Source organism: Odontesthes bonariensis, chromosome 2, assembly GCF_027942865.1.
Source record: "Odontesthes bonariensis isolate fOdoBon6 chromosome 2, fOdoBon6.hap1, whole genome shotgun sequence".
In the NCBI taxonomy this organism is placed as follows: Eukaryota; Metazoa; Chordata; class Actinopteri; order Atheriniformes; family Atherinopsidae; genus Odontesthes; species Odontesthes bonariensis.
This window is the reverse complement of record NC_134507.1, coordinates 24,938,906-24,960,034: the sequence shown is the minus strand read 5'-3', so window position 1 is coordinate 24,960,034 and position 21,129 is coordinate 24,938,906. Positions and strand designations below refer to the sequence as shown.

At 41.9% G+C, this 21,129-nt stretch overlaps 1 protein-coding gene and 1 long non-coding RNA gene across 8 annotated transcripts in view; both read left to right on the top strand.

The window, feature by feature from the left end:
• Positions 1–21,129, top strand: part of ehbp1 (EH domain binding protein 1) — a 145,498-nt gene that overhangs the window by 12,581 nt on the left and 111,788 nt on the right. For all 7 annotated transcript variants that reach the window (XM_075480445.1, XM_075480444.1, XM_075480448.1 and 4 more), the window contains exons 3-5: positions 9,651–9,708; positions 9,786–9,881; positions 13,011–13,064. In XM_075480445.1, coding sequence (XP_075336560.1) covers positions 9,651–9,708; positions 9,786–9,881; positions 13,011–13,064 — 208 coding nt within the window. The remainder of the gene's footprint in view (positions 1–9,650; positions 9,709–9,785; positions 9,882–13,010; positions 13,065–21,129) is intronic.
• On the top strand, positions 15,706–16,787 carry LOC142400380 (uncharacterized). Its single transcript, XR_012772928.1, has 3 exons — positions 15,706–15,883; positions 16,208–16,417; positions 16,547–16,787. It is a non-coding gene; the product is annotated as an uncharacterized LOC142400380 (long non-coding RNA).

Sequence of the window (21,129 nt, the reverse complement as noted above, 5' to 3'; positions counted from 1 at the left end):
AAAGACATACTAGATGAGGCAGTAAATTAAGAAAGTAGCATTCCTGATGTGTGCATCGCTTTGTGTTGCATTTAGCAGTTACTACTTAATCAGGAGACAATAAATTAGACTTTTATGTGTCTGGGTTGGCCATAGCCATAGCTTGGGGAATATCTCATGACACAAAAGGAAAACAAATTATGGTGTTCGCCCATCCAAAACTTTTAAAATACGCCTTAGTGTGTTGGTTGACTGAAATCATACCAGGTCAAAGCTCTCAAAAGCCAGACGAACAAATTACTCCTGCCTGGATAAACTCAGCTAGACTCAAACTGGCTCAGGTCCTCTGCGCCTGCTCTGCAGTACACAGAAGAAGAATAGGAAGAAGAAGACGACACTGGTTACAACAAAGAATAACCACAAAGGATAGGATGCATTTTAAAATAAATAAATGGTAAATAAATCCAATCCTCTCCTGTGCATGTATACTGAGACGAAGGGGAGTCGTCCAATTAACTGATAGGATTGAGGTATAATCACAACTTAACTGTACACGTAAGCTCACTGACTGTGACCTCACAGCTGTCCTGTTCTTCTCAGAGGCACCGTAACGTATTTATTTGGGCTCAACATTCACCTGGATGGAATGATGAGCAGAATTCAGTGATTGTAAAGTGCAACTTTACAGCTGCTGAGTGGTAAATCTGCTTTTCTCACAACTGTCATTCATCACCACTTTGTTCCCTCGAGCTCCTTGAGTTTTCTCAAGGGGGAAGCTTTAAATAGCTTTTACCTGACCTCCTCTTTCAGGTGGAGCACTCATCCAGCCAGACTTACCTTTCTACTTGTTACCTTTTGTCTCCTCAGACATGGTGAACACATAAGTGGCCCCATTTGACATCCAGTCCACCTCAGCTGTCTCTTCTTGTAGGGAAATGTGTTAATAAGAAATCTAACTCATCGCCTAAGCAGTTAAGGCCTTTTGTGGTCAGTAAATGTGAATTTTGTTTGATAATTGAACTTTCAACCCTTACGATTCTGCACCCTTGATTTTTTTTTTTTTTTTTTTTTTTTTTTTTTTTTTTTTTTTTTTTTTCTTCCAGTAATTGAATCACACACAGAAATAACTTTGACATCAGTTTACACGTTTTCGTTGTGTAAAAGACGTCTGTCGTGTATGCGGTGGGGTTTGAGAATTACAGAGCTTATTATCGGTCCTTGAAAGCAGCATGCGCCGCCTTCTCTGACTTTTATATTGCAGATTTATAAAAGAGATAGTTACAGCCATCTTGAAGCGCTTTAAGAGTCTTCTGAGTGTAAATGGGTACTTAGTTGCTCCAAAGCCTGAAGGGCACATTGTAATTAGGCTCCCTGAAACCTGACTTCACTATATATTATTTTCTTTGTGACTAAAGTTTTTACGGCTAACATTTGGAGATGTTGTGTAAACGGCAACAAGTGTTGGTACATTTTTTAATTTTTTTTTATTTTACGGTGGGCAGCCAGTGCTACCGTGTTCATGTAAAAGTTTAATTCTTAGAATATTTTAAATGTAAACACTATCTGCAATGTTTTTAAATGCAAAAAAGATCAACGTCAAAGCTTTTCCTGTCAGCATCTGGCTGTGCAATTCCCTGTTCTGCTTGTTTGTCTCTCTCGATCATATTTCTCTTGCCTATCCCCCCTCCTCCCACTCTGATTGTCCTCTGAAGTTTTAGACTTCCTTGTGATCAACTATAGTAATTCATGTCTCTGTTGCCTGGGCAAAATGATGGCTGATTCTGGGATTAAAAATGGAAATCATAATTCATTCCCTTTCCTAAGTACCAAAGTCATTATCTGGATCTTTTATCACTGTGTTTATCACTTGGCTACATTTTGGTGCCGTGCCGCTGAACTAAACCGAGCCCTACCCTGCTGTGGGCGTTTGGCTTTGTTACCGTTGGTGTGTCGTTGGTGTTTGTATGCGTAATGCTGGTCAGGGACCGTCATATCAATACGAAGCTGTTCCTACAGGAAAGATAGGGCAACCACAACTTCCTGACACACCCTGCACTTCCAACCATCTCGGGGGGATCGACATGTGCACTGAGCCTTCAGCACATTTAAGCATCCCACTGATTTTTTTTCTTTAATGGCATGCACAAAGATTACTGACAGATTGTTTTTATCCATCTGATGGGAACAGCAGTGGTTTGGTTTCTAACTGTTGTAGCTCTGCAGTCTGTTCAAGTGATCTCATGTCGACATTAAATCCACTTACAGGTGAAAAGTTTCACCTTGATCATCTCATTACTGTACTTTTGTGCTGTGGTTTACCGTCTGCCTCGGTTCAACAAGGATTTCATATGTGACTTCACTGACTTTGTGGCAGGGCTGACAGTGAGCTATGACCGATTCCTAATTGTCGGGGATTTTAATATTCACGTCTGCTGCGAATCGCGCCCCCTCGTACAAGACTTTCTGAATGTCATTGACTCGTTTAATATTACTCAGTCTGTATCTGCCTCAACGCGTGAGAAGGGACACACTCTGGACCTCATACTGTCTCTCGGTCTAGAGTTACGTGTCACAGAGGTTGTTGACACGCATATCTCGGACCACTTTGCTGTTTTTTTTTTTCAACGTTACTCTACCCTAGCCTGATTAACATAGACTTTCAAATCTCTTCGAGATTCTGGTCTGACCAAGACCATAACGAATACGATTCGAAATGGCCTGGTCAACCCGCCTCCCTCGGGTTGCTACTGGTTGTGGCCAGAAAAGGCTGTGCCTAAGCTTAAGCCAATCACACCACTCTTTCCTCTGACGTATGATTTAGCTACCAGCGGGGCTAACTGGTAGATTAAACTCTTACCAAAGCCAGTAGGGAGCAAGCCAGGCGAAAACGTCTTTCCTGTCAAGAAACGATTCAAGGGCTGTTCTTTGCTCGATTTTTAACGAGAATCTCCCGTCGAACACTTTCATTACAGCATCTACAGCAGTGTCAAAAGCTTGATGCTGCTCCATGTTGATATTGAATGAAGCGCTTCCGTGTACAATCCATGGGTTGAGTGGCAGCTCAACCACGTCACTACCTTGAACCCGCCTTGGTTGGCGCTGCTCAAAGTTGATTGCTTCCCGACAAAGTGGGTGGAGTTCCCATTTTTTCGGGAACTCGAATCCACCTGAATGAGCAGTTGGCCTGAGTAAGTGTAGCAGAGCCGAAGGTGTTGCGTCACTGCGAGGGCGGAGCCTGGGTAACTCTACCCCACTCCTTGGTTAAATTGTCCACCACTGAACGCTGTGTGCGCACAATTAACCCTTCAACTGCACATGATTTCTCCATGGCTTTTTGTGACTCTGCTCTGCAGGATCACGCCTGTAGTCTAACTACTGACCATCTCTTGGACATGTTTAATGGCACCTGTACGGTCATATTAGAGGCAGCGGCTCCAAGCCAAGAGGGGAGCCCTGGCTTAATGACACCACTCGCACACTTAGGCGAACGTGTAGACGTGCCGAGAGGAAGTGGAAGAAGGATCATCGACACGTTTCCATGGATATTCTAACTGACTCTCTTGCTGAATATCAAAAAGCTGTCAAATGTGCTAAAAGTCAGTTTCTAGCCAATCTTGTGTCGGCCAACAGTCATAAACCTCAGTTTCTGTTTAAAACGTTGGATAATCTCTTGAATCCCTGTGTTCCCAGTGCTATTGCTCCTTCATCCAAACTGTGTGAGGATTTCTTGAAATTTTTTATTGATAAGATTTCTGATGTCCTCTCTTCTGCAGCCTGCTACTGATCCTGCAGTCTCTTCTATTTGCCCTGCTGTGTTTGAGAACTTTGAGCAAGTCTCCCTCCCATTTTTAACTGATGTCGTGCAACACCTCAGTCCCTCCCACTGTCCTCTTGACAGCATCCCACCCCGTCTTTTTAAGGAGGTTTTCCATACCATTGGCCCATGTGTTGTTACTCTTATTAATTCATCGTTAAGGGCCGGCTGTGTCCCGGCTGCTTTAAAACGTGCTGTGGTTCAGCCCCTCATTAAGAAGCATAACCTAGACCAAACAATCCTGTCAAACTTTAGGCCCATTTCCAAGCTTCCTTTTCTTTCGAAGGTCTTGGAGAAGGTGGTTTGTGTACAACTTCAGTCCTTTATTCTGGAAAATGGTATTTCCGAGAAGTTCCAGTCTGGGTTCAAGTCGCGCCATAGCACTGAAACAGCACTTTTAAAGATTTTTAATGACCTTCTTTTGACAGCTGACTCTGGTAACTCTGCTGTCCTGGTCCTTTTAGATCTTACAGCAGCCTTTGATACAGTGGACCATAAAATTCTTCTGGCTCGATAAAACACTTGTGTGGGCATTAGAGGCACTGCTCTGAAATGGTTTCAGTCTTATCTCTCAGACAGGAGCTTCTCTGTCCACCTGGGCCAGTACTCCTCGGCCACTTCCCCACTAAACTGTGGAGTGCCGCAAGGTTCTGTTTTAGGTCCCCTCCTCTTCTCGTTATATATGTTGCCACTGGGGTCAATTTTTAGAAAATATAACATCTCCTTTCACTGTTTTGCTGATGATGTTCAGATCTATTTGCCCCTAAAAACGAACGAGCAGACCTCTGTTCAGGCTTTGCTGGATTGTCTTAATGATATCCGGACCTGGATGGAGATACATTTTCTGTCCTTGAATAAAAGCAAAACAGAAATCATTTTATTTGGCCAGCAAAATCTCCTTGATGGCCATGACAGTGCCATTGGCTCCCTTAAGTTTTATTGTCGTCCCTTTGCTAGGAATCTTGGTGTCATTTTAGAAAGTAATTTTAAGTTTGATAAACAAATATCGTCTGTAGTCAGGGCAAGCTTCTTTCAATTGCGGCTGCTGGCTAAAGCTAAAGCTTACCTTACGGGGAATGTCCTGGAAAGGCTGATCCACACGTTTATCACGGCGCGCTTAGATTATTGCAACTCCTTGCTTATTGGCCTTGACCAGGCAACATTTTAAAAAGCATCTGAAAACCCATTTGTACTCTTTGGCATTCCCTACCAGTTGATTCTTGGCTCTCTCTCCTTCTCTCTATCTTCCTACTCTCTATTTTTCTTTTTAATGTTAATGTTTATTCCCTGTGTTGTTTTTTTTTTTATTGTTGTTTTGTTTTTATTTGCTTTTACTTCTGTTCAGCATTTTGGTCAACTGTGGTTGTTTTTTTTTTTGTTTTTTTTCAAACTTTATTTTGCAGCTTTTCAATAACAGACATACAGCTTACAAACACAGACCACCTCCCTCCCCTCCCCAAGGCTCTTAAACAAAGACAAAAATAAAAAAAAATAAAAACGAAAAACAAACAAACAGAAAAGTACAGGAACAATGCAAAAATAATCAGACTGGAACCTCTCATCATAATTTGAGTGAGCTGACGTTTCCAGCGTGACCATATGTTTATAACCATGTAATACAGCTGGTGTTAAGGTACATCATTGGAAAGGGAACCCTTCTACAAATTCTATAAGGAGACTCCAGGTCACTGTGAAATTCTTGCCGGCCTTATATAACTTGCATCTCAGTTTTTCTAAAGGTAGAAAAGATAGTACATCTCTTAGCCAACTGTGGTTGTTTTAAATGTGCTTTATAAATAAATTTGACTTGACTTGACTTGACTTGACTTGTACGATGTACTGCAGGCAAACCTTGAACATGACATTCATGTGTAAAAACTACGTTGCAAAGGTTTAAGGAGCACGATAAAAGCCGCTTTTGGACCCAAATTACCCAGAACATTTGATCCTCTGAGTTTCCCACAGACTATGTTACAAAGTTATACAAAAGTTAGGGTTATAATATGTTAATTTATCCAAAGAGATATGTAACATTAAAAGCAAATTCTGTTTAAAGTTGCCTGTCTTCAAAAGAGTTCGTAATTGTCCGTTTAGGCAGTTCAGGACTTTTTCTCCTCAGTGCACCGTGACAGCAGGACCTTTTACACGCTGTGATACTGGAGTCTTTTAAGAGAATATTGAATACCTTCATGCTCATTAATTTGATGAAAGCAGTAACTACAGTAAATGTCTGACCTGTAAATGTGATTTTCTGTAATTCGTCTTGAAGGCCTCTCATCCGATCCCCCGCTGACCGTTCTGACCCATTTTTACTCTTATCTGCCATCTCTTTGCAGACCACACACAGTCAGACACTCTTGCTCATCTTTCTGCAGCTGGTTTTTGGTCATTTTTAAGGCGGCTCGGGTCAGGATTTTGGGGCTGTTTATTATTATTAATCACTGCATGCGGGATTGACTGTTGCTGCTCTTTGGGTCCATTCGGGGTCACTGATTCACCATGTAACACTTAATAATACACATAATGTAACACAAATAATTGAACTATTCTTAATGACATTGTGTGATAGATTTCTTTGATAACAGCCAGAATTGGTTACTGGTAACAGCCTAGAGCTTAACAAATGGAACTTTATTGTTGTACTGTCATTATTAGTGTGTGTTAGTTAGGGCTGAGCAATTTTATCGATATTGTGATATATATCGATATTTTGTTTCCCAATAAAGCATCGATTTTTCGGCCACGAGTATCGATTTAAATTATTATTATTTTTTTTTAATTTAATTTAATTTATTCATTTCTTTTTTTATTTATTTAAAATTTTTATTTATTTATTTATTTTAAAGCAAACTTTATTGAAAAGTCAGACGTTCCAATTAGTGAAAACACAGAACATTAATATAATACAGTACAATGCCAGGGGTCACATTCTACAAAACAGTGATAAATTAGTTCATAAAAATGTTATATAAAGTGCATGGCTCTAACGTTTGTTTCTGTTTGTCTGGCGGTGTTGTCCTTCCGCTTCAAAGGACGGACCACCAGTCCAATTAACGACGATTCATGTCAAATCACACTGTCCCTTTTTTTTCAGAAAATGATGTAAGTGTATCGAATGGTTGGCTGAATATCGTGTATCGTATCGTGAGATTCGTGTATCGCTACAGCCCTAATGAAGAGGATTAGTGTAGAGCTTTCTAACTATTCTAATGTATTTGACTACTCACAGCTACATTTGCTTGCTTATTATCTCATTATTTTTGTATGTCCCCCCATTTCTTCTCTCCTCTCTTCAGAATTTATTGTAACACGTATAATACATGTCTGTCACATCTGTTAGCATTACAAAGAAATAAATGATAACTTCATTACCCAAACAAGACACCAGTGCATCCATTGTAAACCGAGCTTTTGAAATGTTAGATTAGCTCTTTGTGTTGTTTGGAAATGACGTACAGAAACTCAGAAGTATCTCTTAAGGGCCCATCGTGGCGTTTTCTATCATATATGTTTCTCATCTTGGGGCATTCCTCTTTGATGGCCCATCGATTCGCACGATACATTAGAAGCACGCAGCCTTGAGTGCGTAGAAGTCATTTAGCCTGCAGACAAATGGTTTAAATTGTTCTCATAGCACAGCAGATACAGCAGGGAGAGAAGAAAGAGATTGATATTTGTGTGTTTCTGCACTCTGATATTGCATGTATTGTTGAACAATAGCTTCTTTATGTGGGGCTTCTCCTCAAGGCTGAAATTTTCATGTCATTCTTCTATCCTCTCTTCTCTTTTCATTACTTCTTTTTCCCTTATTTCTCATTTGTCTTCTTTCTGTCAAATGGTCTCTTTCTCTTCCTGGAATGGCTGCTTTGCTGTTGTTCTGTTGAGTTCTTTGCCACAAGGGCTTTTAGAGATTCCCAGTAACTCCAGTGTTACACTTGCAGTACTTAAAACTCTGGTAATTACAGCCGCATATCAAAGTCATTGACAGAGGAATTTTTCCACAGATTTGATTCCTTTTGCCTGCAGATGAGTGATTTTTATAGTTGAGCTTTTTTAGTGCTTTCAGAGTTGCGTTTCGTGGGAATTTTAAGGTGCTCTTATGTAAACTTTCCTTTGGAAAAAGGCTCGTTCTCCTTCCTGCGTATGAAACGTGTAATGTCTTACTTTCAGACATTTTAAGCTTAAAGCCAGACAGTTTTATTTATTTTTTTTTAACAAAGGATCAGTCATTTAATCATGAATGATCCTCTTGTTTGTTGTTTTATGTTGCTTTACTGTTATTGTGATGTGTATCTTGTATTATTCCGTCTGGATTTGCTCATAGAGTCTTTAAATATGTTTATTTATCATGGCTTTTGCTTATCATACTGTCATTTAGGCGTGGGAATCTCTAAGCACCTCACTATTGATTACGATTCAGACGTTTATGTCTCCCCCTCCTCAAACCTGGTGCTTTCAAAGCAATATTAATAAAAACAAATAGAGATGTGGAAGGCGGCTTATTTCTTAGCACTGAAAAAGAACAAATGGTGAAAGAAAAGTGTTGCTTTAGCAGCGTATTGATGGTAAATAATACAGACGTCAGCATATTCTGGATCGCAAACAAATCCTCCTGTTGTATAATCATTCATTTCTCTTGTTTGGAACACACAAGGCTCCATCTGACGATCATATGGGATAAACCGTGCCGGTACGGTGACATAAGATGCTGTAGCCATGAGGCACGCATCACACATTTGAGCTATCCTACCTTCTTTCTTTCAGAACGTGTCAGTTTTTCTGTTTATCACCCAACTTAAACAATGCTGATGATTGTTGAAATGTTAGATGTGTATTTCAACCCCTCTTACAGTTTATTGCTATTTACTTTAACTTATCTTTGACTCCTTTTAACCTCAGAAAGCCGCCATCTTGCTATAACACTGAAGGCAAATTCTAGGAGGAGCTAAGGCCGGGGTATCTGGCTCCTGGACAAGTGCTCCGTTTCATTTTCACTGAGCTTTATAAAGGAAAGGTGTGTGGGATTAGGTGTATGCATGGTTTTATTAAATCCATATGGCACCACCACCTCTGCCAAGAGAGGGCACAGCACCAAAACACACAGACTAGGCCGGGAGGAAATTAATAAGAGCTGTAACAGAGAGGAGAGAGGTCACCCTGAAGGGGTTGTAAAAACCATCCGGCAGCATGATAAGAACGTTTTCATGGGGACGGCCTGGGAAAGCAGTCAGAATGAAGGCATGATGGAGGCTGCTGAGGACGGGCAAATTTGAGGCAAACTAGTCTTAAAGAAAACTGAAACTGGGATGGAGGTTCAGTGACCCTAAGCATACTGCCAGAGCAACACTGAACTGTTTTTTAAAAAGAAACATTTAAAGTATCTCTGATGGACCCAAATCTGTGATGGATGATTTGAAAATAGTTGTACGCCATCCAACCTGAAGAAGCAAGAGCACATTTGTCTTGAGAAATGGTGAAGAATCCCAGTGACTGAACAAGCTAAACTTATAAAAAACATACAAAAGTTGCTCTTTTACACTTGCACCGTATACTCTGAATTTCTGCATGGCGTGTATGATACCGTGTGTGCGTGCAGCCGTCCACAGAGACAAAGCCAGGGGTCAGTTGTCTCATCATGATTTATTCATATCCTTGAGCCTGTGCAGTTGTGTACTTGTGTTCATGTGTGCGTGTTTGGATAGTACAAGACTTATCAGAGTTGAAACATGAAGATACAAGCTCAGTTTGACTGAAAGTCCTAACATGTTGGTGTGTACGTTGATGGAGTCGGATGGCTGGGTTGAGACATAAATGCCCCTTTTCCACTCATCCAACGTTTTTCTCTCCGACCTCACAGGCAACCCGACAAACTCGTGGTGGTTTGGACGCGCAGAAGTCGACGGAAATCATCTAAGGTTTGTATTTCACTACTGCAGCCGAATAACCAATCACGAGTTTTCTCATTTTTCTAACTGTATCCGCTGTCCTGTAGGCCCATAGCTGGCAGCCTGGCATCAAAAACCCCTACAGAGGAGTCGTGGTGTGGCCTGTACCAGAGAACATCGAGATCACAGTCACTCTTTTTAAGGTAGGCCACAGCTGTTTAACCACTGTCCATCACGCATTTTAGGAGAAACTAAGTCCAGATTTGTAGATTTTGTTTTTGCACAGTTTAGTGTATCGCTACTGTCGGTAAATGACAAACCTTATACTCAGTATCAGCCACAGTGCCTAACTTACTTAAACATGCTGGGCCTCTATGCTGACAGACCAGCTCACCGCTCAGTGTCCTGTTACCTCTCTCTGCCTTAACCAGGCCTCCCTCCACACATACCGACATACCTGTCTCTGTTTTGTGGAGGTGATGGTTGCTTTCTGCTTTTCTGCCACATATTTGTACATTATTAACTCCAAATTAGCGACTCCTGCGACACCGGACACAGAGACCTCCTGCAGTGTTTTCCGATGACTCATTAACAGGCATCATCTTGTGACTTTATCTCCAGACGTTTGTAAAAACATGCTCTAATCCCTTTTTTGATGAGGATCTATTTTACCTGATTAGCACCACTGTACTTGCAGGCTTAGGCTGCGGCTACACGAAAACGTTTTTCACTGTAAACGATACTTTTTCTTATCGTTTCGCTGTCGCGGCCACACGGAGCCGGCGTTCCCACTACCCCAAAACGATAGTTTTTGAGAACGGGTTCCAGAGTGGGAAAGTTTGAAAACGAGGTCGTTTCGTTTCCATTATTACAGCGAAAACGTTTTTGCGTCAGTCAAACGTTGACGCTGTGAGACTTCTCTATTGTCTCACAGCGTGGCGTGACACAGTGGCGTGTGTACTGCATCGTTTCATCGTTTTCATCCGTTTTCGTCTGGACCTGAGTCTTTACAGCAGCGTTGCCGTGTGGTTGCAAGAATTTTCGTACCCATTTAAAAAAAAAACCTTGTTTCGTTTCCGTGTAGCCGTAGCCTTAGTCTCTTATCTTCCTATTCCTATCAGAAAGGAAGTAATAAATCAGTTTTTTGCAATGAGACGCAGAGCAAAGCCACGGAAAAGTTCCCTGACTACTGCTGGATAATAGCCAAATCAAACGAGCTTGATTTCTTTGTAGAGCAGCATTGATTGTAAGGTTTTTTTTTTTTTCACTACCAGTGAGAGTTGTAGTTTTCAAATTTATGTTGATTCGATGTGGAAAGGAGGGCAGTCTCCGGATAGATCAATATTCAGAAGTAAAATGCTACCCTGGCTGCTTTTTAATGGGAGGTTTATGTTGTTATAGCTCAGGTGAGAACAAGTAATTGCCTGCTTAGGCGTTTAATTGATGAATCCTATAGATGGCACCTCATTATCTGATCAAATGATTAATGTAAGTCTTCAGTTTAGTGCTTTTTTGTTTTAGTTTGGGCTTCAGAAGCTGGGAGGCTGAGCTCTCCAGAGGCTGAACTCCTCTCTTCACTCATAGAAGTTAGTTTTCCTGAGCTTATTTATTCAGAAGTGCTTTCTACAATTTTTTTTATGAGGTTGAGAGCAGCCAGACTTACTCTTGCATTCTGTGAGCAGGGCTGAGAATCCAAACAGTGGACCTGGAGTCTTTATTTAAAGTGAACCAATACAGTCTGCATGTAAAATAATGTCTCAGTCGATGGTTACAGTTAAACCTGGTTAACTCTGAGTTTAAATGTTACCGCAGTGTGTTGACTGAAGGTGAAAGCCAATGATTTCATGATATACTCTTTGCCCGGTCTGGCCCTAAATCTCTGCAGTGAGAACAGCTGAGCTCAGCAGTGTTGGAGCATGTACCACAGGGAGGTGTGCGCCGCCACACAGCCTGAGCTGAACTTTGTCTATAACAGGAAGATACTGAAATTAAAAATTAATTTAACTGGCTGCTGCTCCAGCTCTCCATTTTGCAGATGGTTCTAACATGTGCAGAGTGGGTAGTTGATATGACTCGATAACCTGGCATTATGTTAATTTAGCAAGTTTCAAATTGTGTAATTATCATGTAAGTGAGATTATGTCACGTATGAAGATCCTTGTTAATGTTGAATCATTTAGTGACAGCAGTGACACAGAGGAACAGGCGTACCGTCACTAACCTGCAGCTCGGTGTGAAAGTACAGCAGATGATGCCGTCCTTTGCTGGATTTTAGAAGCAGTTTTTATCTTGTTAAAAAGATTCAGTTTAGGAATCTGCTTAGTGTGTTTGTGCCATGCGCCCGGTGCGTTTGACTGCTCGGCCAGACTGCAGGAGTATTGATTTTCCCAGGGTGTGTCACGAGCGTTGTCAGGAAAAAACAAAAGCCCTCATCGCCTTTGTTTGCTTGGGTGTATGTACTCAAAACACTGCAGCTTCAACAAACTCTTTGACTCTATTGATTGATAGTTTTGTCTGTAAAAGGAAAAATGTAATCTAAGAAATCTGAACAATGATCGCACATGTCTGTTACACGTCGGGGTTCTGCTTGATAAATGACTTCATCAGCAGGAAAATAAGTTACGTGTGCTCATTATTGGACTTTCATATTTGGGTTACTGTGTTATGATTAAGTCCTTACTCTGTATAATCACATTAGACTGCCCTTTACCCTGTTTTATAGTCTTTGTGTGGATGTGTTTTTGCTCAATTGGAGGTTGAGGCTTGCTATAATGACACTGACTTGCATGCTAATCTGTATCCAACAAATGGGTCCAGCTTGGGTCGAGCACATGCAACTTGATGTTAATCTGCTTTCTGAAAAACCTTTTGTTTCGTGCGTTTAGCGGCACACTGTATGCACTGTGCATGTGCTTCTGTGTGAGCTGCAGGGTACTGAAAGTCACCCACAGCAGCACAAGACGTGGCTGCTTGTTGTGTTGCTGCATGTCGTCATCACTCAGAGATGGACAGGAGCAAGACGGGATGAGAGAAACAGAAACAAGTTTTCCTTTCTGTCCAGTTAAAGGCATCGTAACTGTATGGGAAAAAAAAAAAAAAAAACAAAAAACCCTGCATACAACATAATTATTTTGTCAGGAAGTTGGTAGCCCAACATTCTGTGATTTTTATCACAGACAAACCAGGTCAGCGGCTGAAAAGAACGCTGGAATAAAGGGCTGGAAAAGCAGTCAACTTCGCCACTCTTCATCTGTGTTTAATAAATGCTGGTACTTGATCAAATGGAAATAAACAATTACTTGAAACGCATCACTCATTTTGTGCCCTTGCAGGATCCGCATGCAGAGGAATTTGAGGACAAAGAGTGGACATTTGTCATTGAAAACGTGAGTACTCGTTCTTTCATTTATTCTTCTGGCAATACGTATGTTTTGGGGAACAGTGGTATGATCACCTGAGAGCCATGTACCTGTCATGTAACATGATAAAAACAACAAAAAAAAACTCCTTATGAATGTCCTTTTTATTGTTATGTGCAGCTTCTGCCACCATGTGGTTAGTTTATGTCACTACATGCTTTTTGTTAAGTGTTCATTTCAATCCACCAGCTTTTAGTTGATATGAACGTGACTGCATTGTCTTCTTGGCTCAGTTTCCTGGTAGAAAGTTTGTGGTAGTAACATCCCACATTTCATTTCAACAAGCAAAGTGTCACTTACAGGTGAGCTGCAGACACCACAAACTGATGTTAGTGTGAAATATTGAATTGCTACGAGTGAAGGGTTTCCTTTCTCTCTTTGGTCACATTGGTCAACTTTACCATTTAAGGTTGCATAGAGTGGAAAAGACGTTTTACTTGGATGATGAGTTGCTTGTTTTGTAGCAATTATACAGTTGTAGCAAATACTAGGACTTCCATTAACTTCCTGAAAGCAGAGCAGAGGTTTTTACGAGCAGATTAAAAGAGCAGTGATGATTGATTGCAGCTTGAGGGTGAGGAATTGAGGCAAAAAGAGACTGCTAGGAAACTGGAAAATATCCCCTTGAAAGCCATTTGCTGTGTATCTACTCCGGCTATTTATGTGTCCCTGAATAATTGTGGAATTGGCCGTTGATCCTCGCGTTCTGGAGAAATACTCCGCTGACGTGGGGCTGTACTGTACTGAATTGCTTGTACAGGAAGCTTCTACGTTTGACAGCTAATCCACTAAAAGGATTTGAAAGATCCCAAAACTGAGTAAGATTTGCGAGTTGAGGTGAAACCGAGTGACGCTCAATGCTGTGAGTGATGGGAATGTCAGGCCCGCAAGCTGAAGCGGCACACATTTAAAATAAACAAATGGCTAATCGGCCAATCACATGGCAACAAGCCAACATATTCAGGGCATCTAGACGTGGTGAAGATGACTTTCTAAAGTTCAAACCGAGCGTCAGAAAGAGGAAGAAAGGGGATTTAAGTGACTTTCAATGTAGCATAGTTGGTGGTGCCAGCGGGCATTTCAGAAGCTGCTGATCTACTGGGATTTACACGCACAACCATCTCCAGGGTTTACGTAGAATGGTCCAAAAAAGAGAAAATGTCTTGTTGATGTGAGAGGTCAGAGGAGAATGGGCAGACTGGTTTGAGATTGGTAGAGAGGCAGCAGTCGGGTCAGAACTTGGCATAAACAACATAAAAGCATGGATTCATCCTGCCTTGTAGCAATGGAAAATATGGATATTTTCTTGACGCACTTTGGTCCCCTTTGTACCAACTGAAAATCGATTAAACGCCACGACCTACCTGAGTATTGTTGCTGACCACGTCCATCCTTTCATGAACACGGTGTGCCCATCTTCTGATGGCTACTTCCAGCAGGATAATGTCTCAAACTGGTTTTTGAACATGACATTAGTTCCCTTTACTCCAATGGCCTCCACAGTCACCAGATCTCAATCCGATAGAGCCCCTTTTGGATGTGGTGGAACGGGAGAGGCGCATCATTGATGTGTAGCCGGCAATGATGCCATCATGTCAGTATGGACCAAAATCTCTGAGGAATGTTTCCAACACCTTGTTGAATCTATGCCATGAAGAATCAAGGTAGTTCAACACAGTACAGCAAAGTGTACCAAATGAAATGGCCGGGGATTTTCTGGAAATGTATCTATAGAAGCAAATATAGATGGAGTCAGCTGGCTCTGCTTTTCATATTATTCTGATAAATTTATGTTGGTGAACATTACAACAGAACAATAATCCCTTCTCCACCTCAAACTTCATCTAGAAGAACTTCAGTTACTTACACATGAATGAAAACTATGACATCTGTTCTGCTGTCAGCTACAGACTGACGATAAACAGGTCATTACCGTGTAAACATGTTATTTTATTGATTTTTCTTTACTCATTATAAAAAATATAGGTAGGAGTAATTGACAGCCTAACAAACTAATTGCTCTACAGGAGTGAGCTTTATTTTTTCTCTTTATTGGTGGTTGAGCTTGTTCAGAGTGACGAAGAAGAACAAATTCATCTTTTAGATTAAATGATTGTCTGCTAAAAACCAGCTGGCTCACGAGTGATCAACAAAGGACCTCTGACCCTGAGACTCCTCAGCCTCCTTTCTTTTATTTCCTAAGGAATGTCACTGTCACTTTTTGTACACGTCAAACTCAAAGAAATGACAGCAGGCCGTGCTCCACCTTCTTTTTCTTGATGGAGAGTCGAGAAGACAAGCAGGTCAGCCGGTGTTTTCTGACCAGAGCGTGGGAGAGGGCAAGAAAAGGGAGAGAAAAACCCAAGTTTGTGGGTTTGCCTGTGTCTCTGCATACCTGACTAATCACCGTAAGATCAAAGCCACACCAGACTCTTGACAGCAGGAATGGAAAACACAGAGGAGGGAAGATGGGAGGGAGAGGGCAACCTTACACCTTCACGCACTGAGATGTTGAGGCTTAGGCCCAATCCCAATTCACCCCTTGGCCCTACCCCTTACCCCTTCCCCTCCGTTTTGCGCGTTCACGTGTAGAGGTAGTGTTGTCCCAATACTCTTCCAAAGCCCTTCCCCTTAGCCCTACCCCTCCGTTGTAGCCCTTCAAACGGAGGGGTTCGGCCAGGCAGACTCCGTTTGAAGGGGTATGATATATTTCCCAGAATACAACGCGACTACCGGGAGATCGCGAGTCTTTTTAAAAATGGCAGAAGCGAGAGCACCACACAAATGTAAGTTCTTCTATTTTTTTTGCCATAATTTAACTGTTTTAATCGTTTTAAGTTGTGATAACTGGTGTATTGTGTGAGTTTAAAGTGGTGGCAATGTGTAGTTATTTTCTGTTATAAACGCACATGGGAAAAGTCGCTATTTTACATGGAGTAATCGGTCAATGCATGTGAAGGTGCTGTGAAAGAGTTGTCATTTTTTAAATTGTAACACGAGTATTTACAAGCAATGTAGTTGGTTAACCATAGAGAAGTTCCTTTTGAGTGACGTGAGCGTCATTTCGCTACCTATTATCACAAGTATTCATATACGTGACTGATTCACAGGGACTCAAGCACAAACAAAGAGCCTGATCAGGTTTAGCGCCGAAAACGAAGATCTGTTTCTAAAGTCATCCCCATCCCCAAAAAGAAGTAGGAAGTCCAATCCCATAATGGATTACCTGATACAGGAGAGCCTGAAGGAGCAGAAGCGCCACGAGCAGAAAACGGAGCGCTTTTTAGCTCGGTTTGAGCGCATGATAGACAAACTTTACGGTGAGTTGATGCGCCATGCACCTATTGTACACACAGCCACCACTACCGCATTCTGAAACACCTTTTTTTAATTTTTTACAATGGATGAAAGTGCATGCTATAATGTCATATCGTGTCTTGTTCCCCCAGAACATCACTGAGCCCAGCACCTCCGATGCGCCCTCCGCTGTTCCTGCTCCGGTCATCTCGTTCTCGATGATTGCACTGTTGCCCGTTTATATTCATATTGTTTATATTCATACTGTTTATTGTCCATATTTGCACCACACACTTTACAGCAGACACTTTAAGCTGTTATTTCTGAAAATAAGCTGCCTTACCAGTCTGTAATGTGAGCCTAATAAAATAAATTAAGGACAAAAGGTTTGTGAGCATGATTATCACATCAACATCATATTAACGACTGGAACGGATATTGGTATGAAGAGATTTATTATACAAGGGATAACAAAAAAATTGGGGTACATGTTGTGGTCCAATGGGCAATAATTTGTAGGACGACCCGTCTGCTGGAAAGAAAAACATGGAAAGATCAGGCTTTCATCCTCCCAAAGTAACAAAGGCTAAACGTTAGCTTATGCTTTCAGCTAGGTTAGCCAGGTTAGGATACTACTCCAGTCAATGAATCAGCAAATCCAACGAGACAAGCAAATTGTTTCTATATTACACGATATCACAAATGTACAGTTAGAAGCACTTTCAAACACAAACACACAATCATTTTCACACGCCGGCTCTGGAAGCTACCAGCTGCTCACTCACACGCGTTATTTGTATTAATTTATAATTCTACATACCGTAACAAGATCCAGCAATGCTCCCAGATGTCGAAGACGCCTTCGCCTGATGGCACTCCGTCGATTCGACGCAGATATTTCTAAAAATATCCGAATAGCCCAGGAGAGCGCGAACACCACAGCACCGGTCATGTTTGTTTACTTCTGGCTAAAGCTGTCGCTTTTGGTTACGTAACAACTGACGGCGCGAACTTATTACGTTCGTGAGTGTGAAGTGCTGTCCCAATTCGAAGGGGTGACATTCTTAGCCCTTCGCCTACCCCTCCGTTTGAAGGGGCGAGGGGTAGGGGCGAGGGGTAGGCGAAGGGGTAGAAAATAGAATTGGGATTGGGCCTTTCACACATCCAAGTTTTTACAGGGAAGCCACAAAACTCTTGCCTTTAGTATCCTTGTTTGGATGTTACTTCCACTGTGCTGTCACAGTTCCTTCTGATGTGGGATATTAGTTCCAAAGGTAGGAGGAAGCACACGTTATGGGAGGTTTGTACCCTTACATAGGAGCCTTTGACATTACACCTGAAAGATTTTACCTTTAATATTAGTAAAAATGAGTTCAGCTGAATTGAAAGAGAAGTTTATGGTGTTGTTGGTCCCTGAAGTCACACCAATAACAAAGATTAGCAGAAAGTTTAGAGCTACACACTGACCACAAGATGGCAGTCTACCCCAAGATCAGTAAAAACCCTTTTTCAAGCAGCTGTGATTAAATCTGTTGGCTCCTCGTGCACAGCTGTATGTTTATCTGTGTACAGTATGAATGTCAGTGGGTAAAATGTCCACCTGCACGTCCCTCTATGTCTTCGCTGAGACATGCAAAGCAGGTACAAGTTAATTTAAACACATTAAATATTCCCATAGCTCTGATCATATTTGCCTCCGACTGTGCAGTCATGAATGTACAGAGAGTTCATGCAACCCCCACCATTGAGGTATCTAAGCTAATATAAAGTCAGGACACATGAATGAATGCAGAAGGGAGTGCTGCTCTTTGGAGAAGAAGAGGAGAGGTGAGTTCTCCTGACCCCTCATCAAACGGCGAAGGAGAAAGGGGGAAGAATACGCCATTGTGCCCGAGCGCTGAAGATGATGAAATTCAAGATCCCTGCGCTCTGGCTTCGTCTTAATCTTGGGGCCCAACCTCGCGCTAGGCTAATCCCTCTCCGTCGAATTACTGGCCCTGGCTAGATTGTATTTTGTCATTGAAAAAGGTAGTGTCAAACACTGCCTTTTTCTCTCCTCTATTTGTTCGTCTGCCAAGGCGAATCGCGTAATCAAAAGATGGAGAGAGCGAAGAAGAGAAAGTGACGAAGAGAGGTGGAAGGCGGCAAATGGCTGCACAGTAGTATCTCTAAATTGCACGCCACCCTTGCCTTTCACCCTTTTTCAGACGGGCACATATTATCAAAAAGGTGGGCAAATTGAGAGTCAAAAGATTGGACGGCTATATTCGAAGGCATTGTGCTGACGGGCTCTTTTGTGTGTGTATGTGAATGGCGGCATGTTAATGTGTGTATGTATTTCTGTGTGTATTCTCTCCGTGTTTGCATATCAGCCGAAGCTGGAGATTGGAGACCAACTTCACTCATCTTCAAAGCTTTGTGGGGGGATTTAAATAACACACATAGACTGTTGTATTTAAAGCGAGAAGCTATCATGTCTAAATATGTTGAATATACAGCGATACAGACTCCAAAGCCCCACTCTCCTTGCTCCTCCCCCATCCTTCACCCTCCGAGTCGACACTTTCCGCTCACATTACATCAATGTCACCATTGTAGGAGAGAATTTTTAAATCTGTATGGCTGCTCAGCCTGTCTGGCACATGCATCAGCGTTGGAAATGCCGACTTTGAAATGGCCACTTGAAGCATGGATGACTTTCTGAGTTCCAGTTCGTGACGATAACTGAGTTTCCATTGGTGCGGAATGGCTTGAAAAGACCTCTGAGTGAGCCTTTTGAGATCCTCCGGCGTGTTTCTACAGTAGCCCAAAATGTACAAAACAAAATGCTACTCTGGAGCAGGCACGTTTCCTTCTAAGAGGTTTTTTTCAGTCAGTTGCAGTGTGCAACTTCAGAGGTAGATGTCACTAGATCCCACACACTACACCTTTAACTCCGTTTTTTAATGCTTTAAACCTCCCAAATGATTATGTAAATATAGACAATAATGTGACAATCTTTTTTGTGGAGCTTGATTTGCTTAATGCTACTTATCTTTTAACATCAAAGAGATGGTACATGGGACACTTTGACATGTTTAAGATTAGAAAATAGGCTTAAATGCATTGTGTATACAAGTATTAGATTTTTGTGTATGGAGGGATTTTCATCATGGCTTATGATCATTTTTTACCTTTCAGTCATGTTCGTGGTGGATTCTTTTCTCTTCATCTGTCTGTCTGAAGTGAAGTCCTGTCTATTGTGGACCACATCCAACTCCATTAAGTCCATTTCCACGCCGCGTACCTCCCACAGCCACACACTGACATACAGTGGTGTCAAAACTATGACACCTTACTGCTCACGCACACACACATAGACAACCAAACTCTCCTAACACACACCCCTTCTTTTTGTGTTGGACCCATAGTGTGTACGCTGCCCCCCTCCCATCTCTCTGTCTGGAACATATTACGTAGGCCAGTGGCTTGTGAGCGCTGACTGGGCCTCGGGGAAGAAAAACACAATTATTTCAGCCCTCGGCTATTCACGCAAAGGTGACAAAAGCTGGTATGAAGTATGAAATCCCAAAAGTTTCTCCCGTGCTGCGGCCGACAAATTGGGATTAATTTGCGCTTGTGTGTGTGTGTGTGTGTGTGTGTGTTACCTTTGCACCTTTGTTTTCCTATTTCTTAAATAGTTTTAGGACTCATTTACTGTGTCAGAATGCAGAGTATGTTCATACTGTATATATTTTTTTTTTAAAGAATTTATTTTATATTTGAAATCAGGAAGGATGTACACGTATCGTGTGTGTTTTAAGAAGGCGGGAGGTTCTCGGCATTGGATCAAACATGCACACATGCTTTCCAAATTAATTTAATCTAATTAATTGCCACGAGGAAAGAGGGGGACAGATGCTCGTGATTACCCCCCACACTCAGACCTCTTGTGTGGCGTGTCAGGCGCACACACATGAATATTGCAACTCTAAATGCTGCCATTTTCTGCCAGTGTGCCGCTAAACTGTATTATCATAATGCGTTGAAGCACATCGGCGAAATAAGACGCAAGCGCTTTATAACAATATGGAGAAAATGGAAATTACGCAACGCATGTGTGTTTTGACTATTTGTTTCTTTGTGAGAAGCTGCACTCGTGTCCGTTCTGTTTAGGGTGGTGTGTGTTTGTGGGTTGTAGGTGGCTGCGGAGGCCGGGTGGTCCCTCCTGTCGCCCTAATAGGCTTACTGGCCCCTAATCCACACCACACCACCCCGTCACATGTCCAGTCTGCTGACTAACTGCTACCATTGCCATGAGGTTTGTGTGCGTCTCGAACTCCATCTCTGTGCAGGTGTCATGTCTGTGACTGTGTGGGTGGTGTCCATTTGAGAGACTGTGTGTGTGTGTGTGTTCTTAATTTAGTTTGTGTGTTGAATATTTTTAGGATTTTGACATTATTTTTCTAATTAACTTGATTATAATTTCATTTAGACCATTTAAACTTCTACTCACACGTCTCTTAAACCACTCGAACTCAAACCCCCGACGCCCTCAGCAGAGTCTGTTCTTGCTTCCGTGCATTTCTTTGTTAAATAAACCGGTTGAACTGTTGCTCCCAACATGTTTCTGTGCATTTCGTGTCTTTGCTCACATTGTTTTATCCTTGTGCCGTTCATTCCTTCGTCTTTCGTCCTTGTGCGCCCCTCATGCTGTGTGTGCGAGCGAGTGGCATATGTCTGCAGTGTGTTTTGC